Source organism: Oncorhynchus keta, chromosome 12 (assembly GCF_023373465.1).
Source record: "Oncorhynchus keta strain PuntledgeMale-10-30-2019 chromosome 12, Oket_V2, whole genome shotgun sequence".
Taxonomy (NCBI): Eukaryota; Metazoa; Chordata; class Actinopteri; order Salmoniformes; family Salmonidae; genus Oncorhynchus; species Oncorhynchus keta.
Window position 1 is genome coordinate 38,075,079 of NC_068432.1, and position 20,156 is coordinate 38,095,234.

Consider the following 20,156-nt stretch of genomic DNA (forward strand, 5'->3'; position numbering starts at 1 on the left):
TATTGCAGTCATTATCAACTCTTCAATTAATATCAACATAATGAGAATCGATAGAGGGGCTAAAGGCTGGCCTAAAGACTGACACTGTCTTCTTTATGGATTTTCTTGTTTTTCTACTGAATTATCTAAATGTCATGATATGTTTTGATAAAATGTGTAGTTTTGTTACCCAATAAAATGTTCAGTATACTTCTAAGACAGTTGTTAAATTCATTTTTGTGAAATATACCATTTCATTATGTTAGTTAGAGGGAAGTATATTTAACATTCAGGCCCATATTTTTTTGTTTATATATAAGCATATCATTATTAACATAAATAATCAGAAAAACAGTGTAAGTTCAGGACAACCTTACCAGACCTTTAATTGCAGTTACATGTTCAGGTCATGGGATAATTTCTTACTTGTCATCTTTTTGATATGCAGTGTTCACACTGCTCTTAACCTTTTACAGTGTTGTGAGAAATAGTTCAGATATGTCAGGATCTCTTCAGTGATATCATGACGACAACAACATGATTGGTGTAATCACTGCTACCACTCCACTCCTGTGACACTCAGATATTCTCTAGCACATTGGAACACTGTGAATATGACACTAACACAGACAGACACACACGGAACGATCCAGATCCTAGTAAATCACTATTATAATTCCTAATTCTTTGCACATAACATACAAACATAACCTGTTTGTGCACATTTTGTTTAACTAAATTACTCTAACACCATTTTGTTTAACTACATTACTCTAACTACCCTAACAACCTTTTAACTACATTACTCTAACACCATTTTGTTTAACTACATTACTCTAACTACCCTAACAACCTTTTAACTACATTACTCTAACACCATTTTGTTTAACTACATTACTCTTCATGAAATCAAACTCTGTCTTTTGATCCACTATTTGATTTTCAAGGCAAGTTTACCAGGCCAGAGGATACCCATCATACCAACTCAGGGACATGATTTAAATGGAAAAATATTAATTACCCAAATGCAACATACTGAAATACTGGTTTGTATAACAAAATTACATCAAACAAGGCAAAACATTGTAAAAATAAAATAATAATAATACATTTATTGACTGTGCATAAACAATGGCTTTACATTCCATGCCGTTGAGAATTATTGACGTTGCATTTATCAAATTTGACAAAGAGCAATTTACCCGAGATAATTCACTGATGTCTGTACTGACTAATATTCATGGGAGTTGTATATTATTGTCCAGCCATAAAGTTAATGGTATTAGTTATATCATGATACAGTGTCATCATAATCAGTCCTTCTTGGGCTCTGCCTCTACAGCAGTGCTCTCAGCTGCAGCTCTGGGTGAGGTTATGGCAGGTAAGCAAGTGATAGGAACCACTCTCTCATTGCCTTCTGTCACAGCAACCACTTTTGGAGCCTGGATCTGTAGCTGTCCATCATTCAAAGAGCAGGTGACAGTCTCAGGATTCACACCTTCAGGCAGATCAAACTCCTGTTTAAACTCCTGGCATCTGTAAGAGTAGGAGCCCTTTCCATCATCCTGCTTCTTCTCTGTCTTTCCACTGACTCTCAGCTTCCTGCCCACCTGCTTGACAGACAGCTCCTCTGGGGAGAAGTCTTTAGTGTCCAGTGTCAGTGCAAAACGGTTGTTTTCTTTTCCCATCTGGAAAGAGATAGGCTTGAAGTCAGTTGAAGATAATGGGCCTTCAATGTCTTCAAAAATCTTTTGGTGCAGTCGTTGCATATATTCCATATTGTGCCTCATCTCCTGCATATTTCGCATCATTTCCTGCTCCATCTGGAAGAAGAGAGGCCGTGTCTCTGGCCAGAGACTGCGAACGGGCCAGTGGAAGTCCATGAAGGGGCTCATTGGGCTCATTGGATTGAGGGAAGGCTGCATCATGCTGGGGCAAAGCATCTTCAAATCAACTCTGTCTGTGTCGTTTCTGCTGGTCTCTGTTGGTCTCGTCTCTGAGTGTGTTTCTGAGAGCTTATGTCCGGAGCAGACTAGGGCTCACAGCTTTTATCCTGTCCAGTGGAAAGTTCCAGTAGCATTCCATTTGACTGCTACATTAGTGTGTTATGACTACGCAACTTCTGTCATACTCCAAAACAAGCCCCTGGTAATACTGCAGTCTAACTGCCAAATGCCTCTGGGATATATCTTTGCTCTATTTACAGAGTGACCACTGAAGCAGGTCGGAGTCGCAGGGTCACATAACGTCCTACAAAGTTAGAAAGGAATCTACAACAGCTGCCTTGTCATGCTGCCATTTTCTGTTCCTGAATAACCTTTTCCCCTGACAACAAATCCAAAGTATTCCTGATATCACTGTGCTTATGAAGATAACAAATCTAATATATGATTTTGCCTTGAGTGATAGACATAGAATGAATGACAAGTGCACTTCAGCAATCTGTTCCCCTTATTGATATGACTTGCAGTAAATACATTAATAAAGCTTCAGTCAGTATTTAACTTCCCTCAACACTCTTGTCGGATGTGACCCTGAAATGTACACCCCCACTGACGACATTGCTTCCTTACTCTGTCTCTAAATACAGCTATGTGGTTGTTGAGAGAGAAGATCACACAACCAAAAGATTATTCATAGTGTGTATTGGGTAGCATAATTATTCACCACCTGTAATGCAATAATATGCTCGATTTGACTTTAGAAGAACTGTTAAGATTCTATTTGTGGGATTTTTCCAGCAACTTCTCCAAGTTAATTAACTGTTTAAAGGGGCACTTGATCTAGACACAGACTATTGCCATGGCCAATCAATTTTAAGGAACATATGGGAAGATGTCATAACAGAAAAATGTGTTACTGTATTCCTAAACCATGGCATCAGATTAAATCCACTGAGCTTTTGGAGGAGACGCTAGAGGACTGAATATAAATCAGGACTATGACACAACATATTTGGGTTTTCTCAGACCTTTGTCAGGGTTACAGTGGGTCATTTTCAATGACTTGCCAAAGACTGGGACTGAAATATTGTATGTGTAATAAGCTCAAAACAACTGTTATAAGTACTGTTGGTGCTTTTTATTGGTACACAAAAATACATTTAGTTTACATTTTATTGGGTAACAAAACAACACATATGAACACGAAATTTCAGAGATAATGTTATAAAAAAAACATGACAATAATTCAAAGATGAGATTTGAAGTGAAAATAGGTTCAGTCTTTAGGCTATCAACTTTTTTTTCGAGATATTGATTCCTCTGAGTGTCTATGTTGCTGCCCTCTGTCTGTGAGCTGAGGAATTGTGGCATCTTCACATCCAGGCTACCACTCTCTCAGCCACCTTCTCACAGATGATTCCTTCAGCCAAATATGATTGTTACTTGTGACATTAATTGTAAATTAAAATGTGTTTGGAATCCTATTCATTTTTACATTTGCAGTATCTATGGAGCGTATGCAGGCTATTCTTCCTCAATGTCTTGAAATAGATGATGAGCAGAACCAAACCGAAGTGGAAGTACGATCATAAGCTAAGTTATAAAGAGAATTGCCATCACAGGTCAGGAGTTGTCACAGGTCAAAATTTAGATGAACTCATTCAAAAATATTCCAGGGAGAAATCAAATTTTAGAACATTTTTGGGAGATTGTACAGCATTATAAAATTGGTCATTTGTAGATGTTGGTGTTATTATAATATTGTTGAAAACGTAATGAATGTTTGTTTGACAATATATTTTCCATGCATTTTATTTTAATTAATCAAAACAATCATTTCAGAATTGTGTGAAAACAATTCCCTCACATGCAATTATCTAAAAACACAACAAATACTCAAAAAAGCCTACATTGCATGTCCACAAATTATGAGTATTAGTTTTCAGAAATCAGGTTTACAAACATGTAATGAACATCTTAGGAAACAAATAATTTTAGTAGGGCTTTAGAAATTTGAATTTATTGAAACTGATTATTGAAAAATATCAGGCCAGTGAGCTATTGGAATGTTAGCTTTATGTTGATATTGTGCAAACCCACAGTTTCATCAACTGTCCAGGTGGCTGGTCTCAGATGATCCCGCAGATGAAGAAGTCTGATGTGGAGGTCCGGGGCTGGTGTGGAGGTCCGGGGCTGGTGTGGAGGTCCGGGGCTGGTGTGGTTACACTTGGTCTGCGGTTCCGAGGCCAAACTCTCTAAAATGACGTTGGAGGCGGCTCATGGAAGATAAATGGACATTATGTGCATTGTGTTGCACATTTTAAAGTGGCCTTTTTTTGTCCTCAGCACAAAGTGCACCTGATATGCCACACCTGTCAGATGGATGGTTTATCTTGGTAACAGAGTAATGCTCACTAACAGGGATGTAAACAAATTTCTGCACAACATCTTCTAGAAATAACTTTCTGTGCGTATGGAACATATGTGGGAACTTTTTATTTTAGCTCTTGAAACATGGGACCAACACTTTACACATTGCATTTATATTTCTATTCAGTATATCAGCTAAATTAAAACTAAAATGTGTTGATTTTTGTTTGTTGTTATACAGTAATAATTCCCCTCCCACCTCCACCAAACTCAGACCCATCTGCAGAACCCGTGCCCTAGCCCAGCCCTGGCTGCTCCATGCAGACTGACATCCCTGGCTGCACAATGCAGACTGACAGCCCGAGCTCGGCACTGAGAGGAAGCTCAGCACTGAGAGGAAGCTCAGGCAGGTAGTTGGCTCCGGCAGATCCTGGCTGGCTGGTGGATCCGGAAGAGTCTGGTTGACTGGCAGATCTGGAAGAGTCTGGTTGACTGGCAGATCTGGAAGAGTCTGGTTGACTGGCAGATCTGGAAGAGTCTGGTTGACTGGCAGATCTGGAAGAGTCTGGCAGATCTGGAAGAGTCTGGCAGATCTGGAAGAGTCTGGCTGACTGGCAGATCTGGAAGAGTCTGGCTGACTGGCAGATCTGGAAGATCATGGCTGACTGGCAGATCTGGAAGATCATGGCTGACTGGCAGATCTGGAAGATCATGGCTGACTGGCAGATCTGGAAGAGTCTGACTGACTGGCAGATCTGGAAGAGTCTGACTGCCTGCAGATCTGGAAGAGTCTGGCAGATCTGGAAGAGTCTGGCAGATCTGGAAGAGTCTGGCTGTTCCATGTAGACTAGCAGCCCTGGCTGCTCCATGCAGACTGACAGCCCTGGCTGCTCCATGCAGACTGACAGCCCTGGCTGCTCCATGCAGACTGACAGCCCTGGCTGCTCCATGCAGACTGACAGCCCTGGCTGCTCCATGCAGACTGACAGCTCTGGCTGCTCCATGCAGGCTGGCAGCTCAGGCTGCTCCATGCAGGCTGGCAGCTCAGGCTGCTCCATGCAGGCTTGCAGCTCAGGCTGCTCCATGCAGGCTGGCAGCTCTGCCAGCGCTGAACAGGCGGGAGACTCCGGCAGCGCAGGAGAGGAGGAAAGCGCTGGCTGCGCTGAACAGGCGGGAGGCTCCGACCGCGCTAGAAAGAAGGAAGGCTCTGGCTGAGCTAAACAGGCGGGAGACTCCGACAGCGCAGGAGAGGAGGAAAGCGCTGGCTGCGCTGAACAGGCGGGAGGCTCCGGCAGCCCTAAACAGGTGGGAGACTCCGACAGCACTGGAGAGGAGAAAGGCTCTGGCTGCGCTGAACAGGCGAGGCGCACTGAAGGCCTGGTGCGTGGTGCTGGAATTGGTGGTACTGGAACGAGGACACGCACAGGAAGCCTGGTGTGGGGATCTGCCACCGGAGGACTGGTGTGTGAAGGTGGCACAGGATGGACCGGACCGTGAAGGTGTACTGGAGAGCCTGAGAGCAGGGCTGGCACAGGACGTGCAGGGCTAGGTAGGTACACAGGAGGCCTAGTGCGTGAGGCTGGCACAATTTTCACCAGCCGACTAACACACACCTCAGGACGAGTATGGAGCAGTGACCCAGGTGCCATCAAATCCCCACAACACGCTCCGTCGGACGAATATCGTACCTAAAGCACTAAGCTAGCAACTCCCTCATTACTCTCTCCTCCACTTTCCCCATTAACTCCTTCACAGTCTCTGCTTCGCTCACCTCTAACACCAATACATTTTTGGGGCTGACTCTCGGCTTCCTTCTGCGCCGCCGTGCTTGTCTCTCCAACTCCATTCTCCTATAACCCTCTTCGCACTGCTCCAGCGAATCCCAGGCGGGCTCTGGCACTCTCCCTGGGTCGACCGCCCACCTGTCTATTTCCTCCCAAGTAGTGTAGTCCCGATATTGTTGCTCCTGCTGCCGCTGTTGCTTCTCCTCATACCAGCGCCTCTCAGCTCCAGCCGCCTCCAGTTCTTCTTTGGGGCGGCGGCGATATTCTCCAGGCTGATCCCAGGGTCCTTCTCCGAACAATTCATCCTCCCATGTCCGTTCCTCCTTTCGCTGCTTCTGCTGTCGCTGCCTGTTGACACGCCGCTTGGTCCGGGTGTGGTGGGTGATTCTGTAACGGCGTTCGTCTGTTGAAAAAGGAGCAGACCAAAATGCGGTGTGGTGGTCACTCATGTTCTTTAATGAAAAATGAACGATACATGAAATAACTTAATATACAAAACAACAAACGAAACGTGAAAACCTATACAGCCCATCTTTTTTTTTTTTTATAAAAAATCATTTATTATCTTCAATACCATTCATTCTTTACAACTCATAATTTTCATACATACTCAAATAATGGTATTTTAATTAAACTAATTTAACTAAACATAAACCCCAAACAAAACCTCAGGGGAGCATCTTCCCTCCCCGTCACCCTACAAAATACCTTTCCCTATCTCCCCGTCCCTAATCTATCCCCTTACAAATCTAAATGACACCCAGCCCAAAACCCCCCTTCCACCTCTCCCGAGCAGCATGCTGCCCCCACTTCCTCTCCTCCCTATTCATCCTCCCCCTCAAATCTCCTTCCACCCTCCTCACTATCCCTTCCACCCCCCAATCTTTCCCTGTCTTCACCATGTTCTGCCTGGCTTCCCACAGCCCCCGTTTAAAGAGACTCATGAGAAGCCAGAGCAGAAACCTGTTCCTATCCGTCCCTCTCGCTCTCCCTACACTTCTCTCTAACCTGGCCCATGTCAATACAAAATCCCCCTTACCAAACCTAACAACACCCGTGCCCAAGCCCATACTACTCCGGCAAAGGCACAGTCCCAAAAGACATGGCGCACAGTCTCCTCCCTGCCACAAGAGGATCTTGGACAGGTGGGGGATTGCACCAAACTATACCGGTACAAGATGGAACATACTGGCAAGCACTTATGAAGGTTCAACCAATTCAGGTCCTTGAGCCTGTTGTCCAGACCCCGCGCCTGCACTCCCTCCCAGACCACTTCCGAGATGCCCACTACAGGCGCCGGACTCCCTGTCTTTCTGATCTCCTCGTACAGGTGCCTGTGATCTAAACCTACTCGAGCAACTTCAACCTCAGGGTGCGCACGCAGCCACTTGGCCGCATGACCAAAGTGCCATGGCAGCTGTTCCACCAGAGGACCCGTGTTAGACCACACCATTACGCTTCTCGCCTGATACGAGAAGAACACCCGCAGGAGGTAACCGGACGGGTGTATCACTGGATGAGCAAGCTCCGTTAACAAGAAAGAAACAACAATTGTGTCCAGCTTGAGGGGGAAATGTGGTACCCCCCTACCTCCCTCCCCGATGGGACAGATCATGCGTGCCCTGGCGACCCACTCGCACCTACCACTCCACATAAACTGAAACACAAGCCTCACTAGAGGCCTCCTCAGACAAGCCGGCAATGGGTAGATGTACGCCAAATACAAAAGAGACGGCAACACATCCACCTTTAGGACCAGGACTTTGCCCATAAAAGACAAATACCTAGCCTTCCACATTGCTAGCTTCCTCTGTACCACTGCGATACACATGTTCCAGTTTAGCGTCGCTGAGCCGGAGGTCTCAAAATGGACCCCGAGAATCCTCAGGGCCCCCTCACAGAGAGATAACCCCCCAGGCACATCCGTTCTACCGCGCAATCTTCCGAAAAACTTGACGGAAGACTTTGCATGGTTCAGAACTGCTCCCGACGCTCGGGTGAAATCCCCAAAGATGGCAAGGGACCTTGTCAGGCACGAGTCCTTGCACAGCAGCAAGGAAGTGTCGTCGGCGTACTGCGTCATCTTAACACGCAGCCCACCACTTCCAGGGATCAACAAGCCTTCCACCCCTGTGTCTGCCCTAATGGCAGCCCCCAGAGGCTCCATGTACAGAACGAAGAGGAGAGCCGAGAGTGGGCACCACTGCCTGACCCCAGACGAGAGGTCAAAAACGTCACCCAAGTGACTATTTACACTAACTCGGCACCCCGCTCCGACATATAATGTACGAATCCATCCTATGAACTTCTCCCCAAATCCTAATCGACCTAACACTCTGAATAAAAAGGATCTATTGACGCGATCAAAGGCTTTCGCCTGATCTAGCGCTGCTACCATTAAAGGCAGTCCTCTATCTTCAACCCAAGCGATGGAGTCCCTGATTAACTGTAGGTTCCATCTAATAGAGCGGCCCTCTACCCCACACGTCTGATCCTCATGGACGACGTAGGGAAGGGCTGTGCGCAACCGGTCTGCTAAAACCTTTGCAAGTAGCTTGTAATCTACACACAGCATGGTCAACGGCCGCCAGTTGCCAAGGTCTGTTACTTCCCCCTTCTTATATAAAAGTGACAGCACACCAACAGCCATTGATCCCCCCGGGACCCCCGTCTCAAGGATGGCCTTCAAGACTTCGAGGACCACTGGTCCAAGTATACCCCAAAACTTGAGATAAAACTCAGCCGGCAGCCCATCCATCCCAGGCACCTTCCCTTTTCCCATTCTCCTAAGAGCACTCTCAACCTCTTCTAGTGAAATCTGGGCCTCCATCACTTCTCTAATGTCCTCCGGCAACCGCCTGGACAAGTGTTCTAAAAACACATTTCCCTGCTCTACATCTATTTCCCTTTCCTTAAATAAACCTTGGAAATTATCCGTTGTCACCCTGACCATATCCTCTGGTTCTCTAACTATACTACCATTTTCTTCCCTAACACCATGCATTACCTTCCTACTCTGTCTGGCCCTAACCAACTTAAAGAAGATAGCAGAACAAGTCTCATTATGTTCTAGAAAGCCACTATGCGCACGCTCCAGGAAAGCTCGAGCCTTCCGCTCCTGCAACTCCCTGAGCTGCGCCTTTGGGGTTGCGGATCTCTCCCAGTCAAACGACCCGCCGAGATTGCCTGCCTCGTATTCGAGTTCAATTAACCTTTGGATACGATCGACCTCCCTCACAACTTATCCAAAGACCTGGGTACAAAAATATAGTCGTCCTCCGCTCAACCCCCCTGGAGTTGCGCCATGTAGGACCGGCCATTTTCGGAGTAGTGTGCAGACCACCATCTACCAGACCATGGCAAGCCATTAGCCCGGCAATGGCGCCTGCACTGCTACCCCCCTATTCCTAAATCTGTATTAAAATCCCCCCTATCACTAATTTCCTATTTGTGACACACAGGGGCGTCAGACAGTCCACCATCTCCCTCCTGTCTGCCACCACCTGTGGCCCATACACCACCAGGAATCTAAAATTTACAATCCCTTATCGTGACATCCACCCCTATAACCCTCCCCTGCATTACCACAAAAGAATCCTCCACTTTTACCTCCCTGTGCCCACACAAAATCCCTACCCCCGATGAGTGCACCCCCCCAATACCCCAAACCGACTCCCCCTTGTCCCACTCCCTCTTAAACCTACTAACATCCCCTCCATCCCTCAGGTGAACCTCCTGTAAAAAACAAAAATCAAACCCCACACCCTCCAAATAACTAAAAACCGCCCTCCTCTTAACAAAATCCCTTAAACCCATTACATTTAAACTAACAAAAGTAAAATTAGACCCCATGAAAAAATAAAAACATGTAATACACTCAAATTCTAAACCCAGACAGAAAAAAATCAAAAACAGGAGACTCACCCGATGCTCCCCTGCTCCATATCTACCGGTGAGAACACCATCCGTACTCCCGACATTCCCCCCTCTTCCTCCATCTCACCAACCCAGGATGCAGGAATAGTGTTTGGCTCCGGGGTGCCCTGCACTGTACCCCCACACTCCTCCCCCTCCCCTGTGCTGCAGTTGGTTTGGAAAAAAATTGGGGAGGCTGAGTCCCCAAACAAAAAACTCCCCACCTCCTCCTGTACCCAGTCCTGAGTCTTGTTAGGTGTGTCCCCACCCAACAGAAGTTGAGGGCCTGGGGAAACCAGCAGCAACCCAGAGGTTTCTCCCACCCCCATCACTCTCTTGGCCATCCCCTCCCTCTCACTGTCGGCCAATCGCACCCTCCTCTTCATTCTCTTCTTTGGTGATGGCGGCAGTGGAGAGATACCACCCTCCCCCCCACCAGCTCCTCCACCATACCCCTCATCTCTTCCACCAGGGCACTTTCCCCCCAGTCCACTTGCTCTTCCACCATCTCCTTCTCCAACACTCCTCCCTCGCTTTCTTCTCTCTCATGCTCCTTCACTCGGTTGCCTTCTTCCGCCGCTTTTCCTGGTTCTCCTACTCCCGTGCCGTCCGTTTCCTTCCCTCTTCCATCCGCCGCTTCTTGCTCCTCCTCCTTCCTTGCGGCCTTCCCCTTTGGACCTGTACTCTGGTCATGAGGCGTGCTTCCTTCCCCTCCTCTTCTTCCCCCATCCCCCGCTCCTTAGGCTTGTCACAGTCCCTCGCCTCGTGTTCCTCAGATCCACAAAATCTGCATTTTCTTGTGCTGCACGAAGCGAATATGTGGCCGTAGGCCATACAGCGCCTGCAAAATGAGGGCTGACGTGCATAAAACAACGTCCCCCTGTCAGCCCCTAGGGAGAACATAGCAGGAGGATGGAGGTTGCCACCATGTCCCTTTGGGTCCTCTCTGAGGAGGGCCTGGAAGCCTCTCCTCCCATTCCAAAACCCAAGGGAGTCTTTGAGGTGCCTTGCTGAGGAGACGTTATCCATGTATCTCCCCAGAAAAGCCCTCACCTCTTCATCCTTAACGTAAGGGTTGTAAATGTTGACAGTTACAACCCTAAAGTTATTCTTCGCCAGGCTTGTTATTTCATAGTGGCTCATCGGCCTCTCAATCCCAATGCCTACTAAAACCCCAATACGAAAACACAACAAAATAAACCCATGTCACACCCTGGCCTGACCAAATAAATATATAAACACAAAATACTAAGACCAGGGCGTGACACTAATATGTCAAATTACTTTAGATTGTGTGCATTGTTAGATATTACTGCACTGTTGGAGCTAAAAACACAAGCATTTTGCTACACCCATAATTACATCTGCTAAACACGTGTATGTGACAAATACAATTTTATTTGATGATTTGACTAGCTTTCCATAAGAGAAGAATCAAGACATATTGAACATAAGTAAATCATGATGCTCTCTTTATTTCTGAGTAAAATGACCAAATGACATTTTTTTCCCTAAAGACAAACAAACAATGTTTGGCCTCTCTCTGGTCTATGAGAAGTCCATGTATGTGTACAAGAGTTTCCCATATGTCAATATTACTTCTCTCTGTGTGGTCGCTGAACCTGCTGTGCTGACAGGTCTGGAAGATTTACTTCCCCGTTGTGTGCAACCTGTGTGTGTCCCCTCGACTCTATAGCTATGGAGTTCTGCTGGACAGTATGGACCCAGACTGTGTTTTCTATACAGTACAGAGGGACTAGCCTCCATAGCTCTCTGCCTCCCTCCTGGTGCACATAATCAGATAGTGGTACTAAAACATGAGTAGCCTTGTGTCACAATCCACTGCCAGAGTATACTGAAGGCCTTCCTCAGATAAAGGCTGACATTGTTAATTATGGTTCCTTTAGTGACAGTTTAATTTGTACTCAAATTCAGTCACCAGGGAAACAGATTATTGTCGGGTGGGCACCCAGTCTTTCCTCATAACCGTTGGCTGCCTGAGCCCATTCAGAACACACAGTGAGAAGGGAAGATAACGGTTCAGACAGCTGAGAAGGGAAGATAACGGTTCAGACAGCTGAGAAGGGAAGATAACGGTTCAGACAGCTGAGAAGGGAAGATAACGGTTCAGACAGCTGAGAAGGGAAGATAACGGTTCAGACAGCTGAGAAGGGAAGATAACGGTTCAGACAGCTGAGAAGGGAAGATAACGGTTCAGACAGCTGAGAAGGGAAGATAACGGTTCAGACAGCTGAGAAGGAAGATAACGGTTCAGACAGCTGAGAAGGAAGATAACGGTTCAGACAGCTGAGAAGGAAGATAACGGTTCAGACAGCTGAGAAGGGAAGATAACGGTTCAGACAGCTGAGAAGGGAAGATAACGGTTCAGACAGCTGAGAAGGGAAGATAACGGTTCAGACAGCTGAGAAGGAAGATAACGGTTCAGACAGCTGAGAAGGAAGATAACGGTTCAGACAGCTGAGAAGGAAGATAACGGTTCAGACAGCTGAGAAGGAAGATAACGGTTCAGACAGCTGAGAAGGGAAGATAACGGTTCAGACAGCTGAGAAGGAAGATAACGGTTCAGACAGCTGAGAAGGGAAGATAACGGTTCAGACAGCTGAGAAGGGAAGATAACGGTTCAGACAGCTGAGAAGGAAGATAACGGTTCAGACAGCTGAGAAGGAAGATAACGGTTCAGACAGCTGAGAAGGAAGATAACGGTTCAGACAGCTGAGAAGGAAGATAACGGTTCAGACAGCTGAGAAGGAAAATAACGGTTCAGACAGCTGAGAAGGAAGATAACGGTTCAGACAGCTGAGAAGGAAGATAACGGTTCAGACAGCTGAGAAGGAAGATAACGGTTCAGACAGCTGAGAAGGGAAGATAACGGTTCAGACAGCTGAGAAGGGAAGATAACGGTTCAGACAGCTGAGAAGGAAGATAACGGTTCAGACAGCTGAGAAGGAAGATAACGGTTCAGACAGCTGAGAAGGAAGATAACGGTTCAGACAGCTGAGAAGGAAGATAACGGTTCAGACAGCTGAGAAGGAAGATAACGGTTCAGACAGCTGAGAAGGGAAGATAACGGTTCAGACAGCTGAGAAGGGAAGATAACGGTTCAGACAGCTGAGAAGGAAGATAACGGTTGAGACAGCTGAGAAGGAAGATAACGGTTCAGACAGCTGAGAAGAGAAGATAGACTGCTGTCTGGCTGCTGGGTTGTGTTTGACCAGAGAACAGAAGACTCCTCTGCCCTGCAGTACTTCCAGGTAGCTTTACTGTACCAATCAACCAGGCCTTCAGAGAGACATACTGGTGGTGTACTAGGTTGTGACTGAACTCGTTCCTCCTTTACAATGTAGTTTTACGGCTGTCTATCACAACAGAATATGCTGCAGGATTATTTGAGGACAGCCACATGTCAGAAGGCCATTCTGCTAAACGAGAATGACCTTGTCCTTGAAGTCAGAGTAACCAGAACCTGATTGTCTGTTTCTGCATGTAGATGAAACGTCTGGCTCCTTCTTGTATCCAGGTAGTACTTGATGTTTCTTCGTCATCCAGGCAGGAGCAAAGAGGGTGTATGCTGTGGAGGTCAGCCCTGTTGCCAAATTTGCAGAGGTAGTAAAGGGGCCTGTTTTTCTGCTCATCTGATTATGTTCCTATCAACCTTTCCAGGAAATGTGAAAGGAAATGATAAATTAGCATCCTTTTGCACTTTAGCATCCACCATTTTTAATCTATAACACCAGAACTCTTAATAATTCCTCAAAGGTGTGTACTGTATGATAAATAGGTGTTAACTTCAATAACGTCATTGGTCTGTTGTGAAAATTGAACGCTCTGTGCTGCTTTGAAATCGGATTGATGTTTTTGCTGTTTCAGCAGCTTTAACCACTCAAGCCTAGAAAGAGAAAGGAACATCTTAGAGCTTTGACCAGTGAATAAAAGTAGTTTGTATTGCTTGGCCCAATAAGTCCCGGGTAAAGATGATGAATCACTTATCACAGTCCTTATCCTGTGTCATAACCTCATGGTGTCTACATGGAGAGAAGAACAAACCCTTGATAAAAAAAATTGCACAGCCCTGGAAACACTATCTCAGAGAGTCACACCTCCAGAACAGAACAGCCCCTATAAAACGGACCTCCTGCTTCGCACACAGAGCATGAAATTCTGAGGGTATAATGACTTGAGGCTACTCTTGGCCCAGAAACCAGGTTGGGGGTGAAAGGAACATATTTTCATGGATGGCCTCGAGCTTAGCAGTCAGGCATAGTTCACACTATTATATTTCTGCTGCTTTACTGGTGTTTCTAGACCGCAACCAGATGTGTCCCTTCTACAGGAGGTTGGTGGCACCTTAATTGGGGAGAACGGGCTCGTGGTAATGACTGGTATCAAATACATCAAACATGGTTTCCAGATGTTTGATTCCATTCCATTTGCGCCATTCCGGCCATTATTATGAGCCATCCTCCCCTCAGCAGCCTCCTGTGGTCCCTTGTTTATTTTCTTCCACATTGCAGCTTATTGGCCAATAGCAGAACCCTATACTCAGTTGACAAACGCAATACAAAAAAGAATTGCGGACCTCCATAATGTATTCCTGTTGGGGTGATTGCATGGTCTATCTGAGCAGGCTGAATCCCTATCATACTGTCTGCCTAAGCTGCTGTCTATATAAATAGTGTGAGCCTGGGACCACCCCTGTGGACGCTTGGCCAGCATCAGTATGCATGTGCATGGGACACAGCCTCACAGGAACACTCCACAGGTCAAAGTCTGGAAAAACAGGAAGGATGCTCTGCCACTCTCTGGGATGACGAACAACACAGAGAGAACCAACCAATGAATTATAGCAGGAGCGCAACTTGGATTTTGTAATAGCAAAATTGTCAGATAAACACTCCAAACAGCGTCACCCGACCGCTCAGAGGCGTCCGCATGGTCCTAAAGCACACCGTTGCCTAGTTTGCATCACATTCCGATTATAAAAAATTGAATTTTAGAATGAGTGGGGACATGTCCCCTGTGAAAGTTACACCCCTGATTTATACACAAGATGACTGAAAGCGGGCTCTGTTTTGGCACTCCCTCAACATTGTAAAAAATATTTCTGAAAATAGAAACACATTTAATGTCAATTTGTTTTTGCCACATTTATTATATTACAGATCTCTTAATGCATACTTAAATACGTGTTATTTTGTCCTTGAAACATTCAAATACTGTAGAATTCCACTCAATCCTATGGGGGACTGTGTCTTTTGAGGAGTGCCAATATGAACGACCGGTGGCTTCAAAGCCTCTCATTGGTCAATACATAGCATCAGCAATACATGGATATATATTAAAAAATTGGAACCAACCAGTGTCGACAATGCCTTATTGAAACACTATTAAGAGAGGCTCCCTCACACTCCCAGTCAGAGGATATTCCATAGTCAGCTTCACCTGGTTTAAGTACACTCTATGCTTTAGTCTCTCACAAATCTAAAGACCCAGCAGTCTGTCCCACTCACTCAGTGTGTGTGGAGCAGCTGCCCAGCAGCTCTCACATCAATAAAGCAACTCACTGTTTACACAGCAGGCAAGTGTACTGTACCAGAGCACTTTGAGGGAGAGTTTGCATGCTTGAGGGTTTACCAAAACATAATTTGTCAACAGCGGATTATCCTCTCTACTTTTAGCCAGCAGATGAATGTCTTTATCAAAGTCTCAGGAGTGCAATGGATTTTTAGTAACACAGAAATCCATCTGACGCAAACAGAAACCTTCATTTAATTTGACCTTATGTTTTCTGATTCCCCTTCAGATGCTGGTCAAGAGCAATCGTCTCTCAGATAGGAACATAGTCCTGGCTGGGAAGATTGAGGAGCTGTTGTACCCTAAGCAGATGGATGTGATCATCTCAGAGCCTATTGTCACATGCTGCTGAACGAGAGGATGCTGGAGAGCTACCTTCACTCCAGGATGTGGCTCAAACCCATGGGTCAGTTCAGTCAGAGAGGAAGAGGTAAAGCGAGAGGTTTTACTCCACCCAAAAATTGTCCACGAAAACATGCCCACGAGATGAGGAATTTTTGTATGGAGGTCAATGAGTGTCGAATTTGGTCCCAAAAAAATGAATTGCTCATTTGCTACGTGGGACTTATTTGATCGAATAGAAGTTTCATAATGGTTAGGTTTTTACAAATGCATTGATATAATTGGACTCACATAGCATTGCAACAACTTTAAAAAATATAACCCATTTTAGCATGGACATCGCCAGTGAGGGATTCCACCATACAGATACAAAGATGAGTCATCTATCTCTATGGCCAGTTGTTCACATGTGTATTTGCCCTCTCATTGGCTAGAATGGTTCCACCTGATCTCACTTGCCACCCATCTTTGAGAACATGTATTTCCATTGTTAGAGTGGTCCCTCGACTATCTTGTCAATAGAATAGACAATAGACAATTTTCCATGCTGCCATCAACCTGTGAATAGTTTTGTGAAAGTCTATCAAGGGGGCATTATTAGAACATCTCTGGTTATGTTTTGCTGATGAAATGTCTCACTTCTTCTCTTTACCTGTTTAGGTATGTTACCAACCTATAGTGACATGCATCTGGCTCCCTTCGGTGACGAGCAGCTCTACATCAAGCACCATGGACGCTCCAGCTTCTGGCGAGAGAAAAAAAACACGTCATGTTTTTTGCCATGGCAAAAAAACAAAAAAAATTAACAGGAAATGAGCTCCAAAACAAAAAATAAAATAAAAAGTAGAACAGGAATTTAGTTTTAAAAATGCAAATTTATCAGCATGAGATTAGCTATAACATTGCAAATTTTTCTCTCTGTACCATGGCAAAATGTGTAGAACTGTAGGGAGTTAGACGTTTCCCCCAAAACTGTGATATGCCAATGTAATCAGCCACCCACAGCTCCAGGTCCTACTGGAACTGGGCTGTGAACCCAGCCTAGCGGGTTTCCTGTCAATGTAAAATCACAGGGAGTCTTTTCAAATCAAATCAAACTTTGTCACATGTGCCAAATACAACATGTGTAGATCATACAGCTTACTTTTCTCTCTGCAGGATGACAGTGTGGCTGTACACCACTCCTAGTGAACCTCCGACTCACTGGTACCAGGTCCACTGTCTCTTCTAGACCCCTCTGTTTGGCTAGGTGAGACAGACTCTGTCCGGAACTGTCCAGTTCATAGCCAACACGAGGTAAGCCGAAAAAGGACAGTGCCTGTACTATAGAAATGAAATGGGGGAAATTATACTGAGATTATAGTGTTTGCTTTTCATTTCTACCAGGCAGAGGTAAGACATTCACATCACAGCCTGGCCGGTTCCCCTCTTTCCACTGGGATTCTCTGCCTCTAACCCTATTACAGGGGCTGAGTCACTGGCTTACTGGGGCTCTCTCATGCCGTCCCTGAAAGGGGTGCGTCACCTGAGTGGGTTGATTCACTGATGTGGTCATCCTGTCTGGGTTGGTGCCCCCCCTTGGGTTGTGCCATGGCGGAGATCTTTGTGGGCTATACTCAGCCTTGTCTCAGGATGGTAAGTTGGTGGTTGAAGATATCCCTCTAGTGGTGTGGGGGCTGTGCTTTGGCAAAGTGGGTGGGGTTATATCGTTCCTGTTAGGCCCTGTCCGGGGGTGTCCTCGGATGGGGCCACAGTGTCTCCTGACCCCTCCCGTCTCAGCCTCCAGTATTTATGCTGCAGTAGTTTATGTGTCGGGAGGCTAGGGTCAGTTTGTTATATCTGGAGTACTTCTCCTGTCCTATTCGGTGTCCTGTGTGAATCTAAGTGTGCGTTCTCTAATTCTCTCCTTCTCTCTTTCTTTCTCTCTCTCGGAGGACCTGAGCCCTAGGACCATGCCCCAGGACTACCTGACATGATGACTCCTTGCTGTCCCCAGTCCACCTGACCGTGCTGCTGCTCCAGTTTCAACTGTTCTGCCTTATTATTATACGACCATGCTGGTCATTTATGAACATTTGAACATCAAATCAAATCAAATTTTATTTGTCACATACACATGGTTTGCAGATGTTAATGCGAGTGTAGCGAAATGCTTGTGCTTCTAGTTCCGACAATGCAGTAATAACCAACAAGTAATCTAGCTAACAATTCCAAAACTACTGTCTTATACACAGTGTAAGGGGATAAAGAATATGTACATAAAGATATATGAATGAGTGATGGTACAGAGCAGCATAGGCAAGATACAGTAGATGGTATCGAGTACAGTATATACATATGAGATGAGTATGTAAAGTGGCATAGTTAATGTGGCTAGTGATACATGTATTACGTAAGGATGCAGTAGATGATAGAGTACAGTATATACGTATGCATATGAGATGAATAATGTAGGGTATGTAACATTATATTAGGTAGCATTGTTTAAAGTGGCTAGTGATATATTTTACATCATTTCCCATCAATTCCCATTATTAAAGTGGCTGGAGTTGAGTCAGTGTCAGTGTGTTGGCAGCAGCCACTCAATGTTAGTGGTGGCTGTTTAACAGTCTGATGGCCTTGAGATAGACTGAAAAACAGCTTCTCTCGGTCCCAGCGTTGATGCACCTGTACTGACCTTGCCTTCTGGATGATAGCGGGGTGAACAGGCAGTGGCTTGGGTGGTTGTTGTCCTTGATGATCTTCATGGCCGTCCTGTAACATCAGGTGGTGTAGGTGTCCTGGAGGGCAGGTAGTTTGCCCCCGGTGATGCGTTGTGCAGACCTCACTACCCTCTGGAGAGCCTTACGGTTGTGGGCGGAGCAGTTGCCGTACCAGGCGGTGATACAGCCCGACAGGATGCTCTCGATTGTGCATCTGTAGAAGTTTGTGAGTGCTTTTGGTGACAAGCCGAATTTCTTCAGCCTCCGTGAAGAAGGCGCTGCTGTGCCTTCTTCACGATGCTGTCTGTGTGAGTGGACCAATTCAGTTTGTCTGTGATGTGTATGCCGAGGAACTTAAAACTTACTACCCTCTCCACTACTGTTCCATCGATGTGGATAGGGGGGTGTTCCCTCTGCTGTTTCCTGAAGTCCACAATCATCTCCTTAGTTTTGTTGACATTGAGTGTGAGGTTATTTTCCTGACACCACACTCCGAGGGCCCTCACCTCCTCCCTGTAGGCCGTCTCGTCGTTGTTGGTAATCAAGCCTACCACTGTTGTGTCGTCCGCAAACTTGATGATTGAGTTGGAGGCGTGCGTGGCCACACAGTCGTGGGTGAACAGGGAGTACAGGAGAGGGCTCAGAACGCACCCTTGTGGGGCCCCAGTGTTGAGGATCAGCGGGGTGGAGATGTTGTTGCCTACCCTCACCACCTGGGGGCGGCCCGTCAGGAAGTCCAGTACCCAGTTGCACAGGGCGGGGTCGAGACCCAGGGTCTCGAGCTTGATGACGAGCTTGGAGGGTACTATGGTGTTGAATGCCGAGCTGTAGTCGATGAACAGCATTCTCACATAGGTATTCCTCTGGTCCAGATGGGTTAGGGCAGTGTGCAGTGTGGTTGAGATTGCATCGTCTGTGGACCTATTTGGGCGGTAAGCAAATTGGAGTGGGTCTAGGGTGTCAGGTAGGGTGGAGATGATATGGTCCTTGACTAGTCTCTCAAAGCACTTCATGATGACGGAAGTGAGTGCTACAGGGCAGTAGTCGTTTAGCTCAGTTACCTTAGCTTTCTTGGGAAAAGGAACAATGGTGGCCCTCTTGAAGCATGTGGGGACAGCAGACTGGTATAGGGATTGATTGAATATGTCCGTAAACACACCGGCCAGCTGGTCTGCGCATGCTCTGAGGGTGTGGCTGGGGATGCCGTCTGGGCCTGCAGCCTTGCGAGGGTTAACACGTTTAAATGTCTTACTCACCTCGGCTGCAGTGAAGGAGAGTCCGCATGTTTTCGTTGCCGTGTCAGTGGCACTGTATTGTCCTCAAAGCGGGTAAAAAACATCTTGGCCATGTTCTGTTATAACCTCCATCCGGCACAGCCAGAAGAGGACTGGCCACCCCACATAGCCTGGTTCCTCTCTAGGTTTCTTCCTAGGTTTTGAGCTTTCTAGGGAGTTTTTCCTAGCCACCGTGCTTCTACACCTGCATTGGTTTTAGGCTGGGTTTCTGTACAGCACTTTGAGATATCAGCT

General features: G+C 46.2%; 2 protein-coding genes and 1 pseudogene across 2 annotated transcripts in view; 2 read left to right on the forward strand and 1 right to left on the reverse strand.

Annotated features, from left to right (window-relative positions):
• The window catches only part of LOC118380885 (putative cytochrome P450 120), a 345,267-nt gene that overhangs the window by 291,372 nt on the left and 33,739 nt on the right, over positions 1–20,156 (forward strand). The window lies entirely within an intron of this gene.
• Positions 1,077–2,084, reverse strand: LOC118391456 (heat shock protein beta-11-like). The gene has a single exon (XM_035782875.2). It carries the CDS (start codon positions 1,920–1,922, stop codon positions 1,293–1,295), a length of 630 nt encoding a protein of 209 aa, XP_035638768.1. The 5' UTR covers positions 1,923–2,084; the 3' UTR covers positions 1,077–1,292.
• LOC127906509 (histone-arginine methyltransferase CARM1-like) lies at positions 4,068–16,731 on the forward strand (annotated as a pseudogene).

Coding starts and splice junctions, on each gene's coding strand:
- LOC118391456 (XM_035782875.2), bottom strand. CDS start 1,922: ATGCTTTGCCCCAGCATGATGCAGCCTTCCCTCAATCCAATGAGCCCA.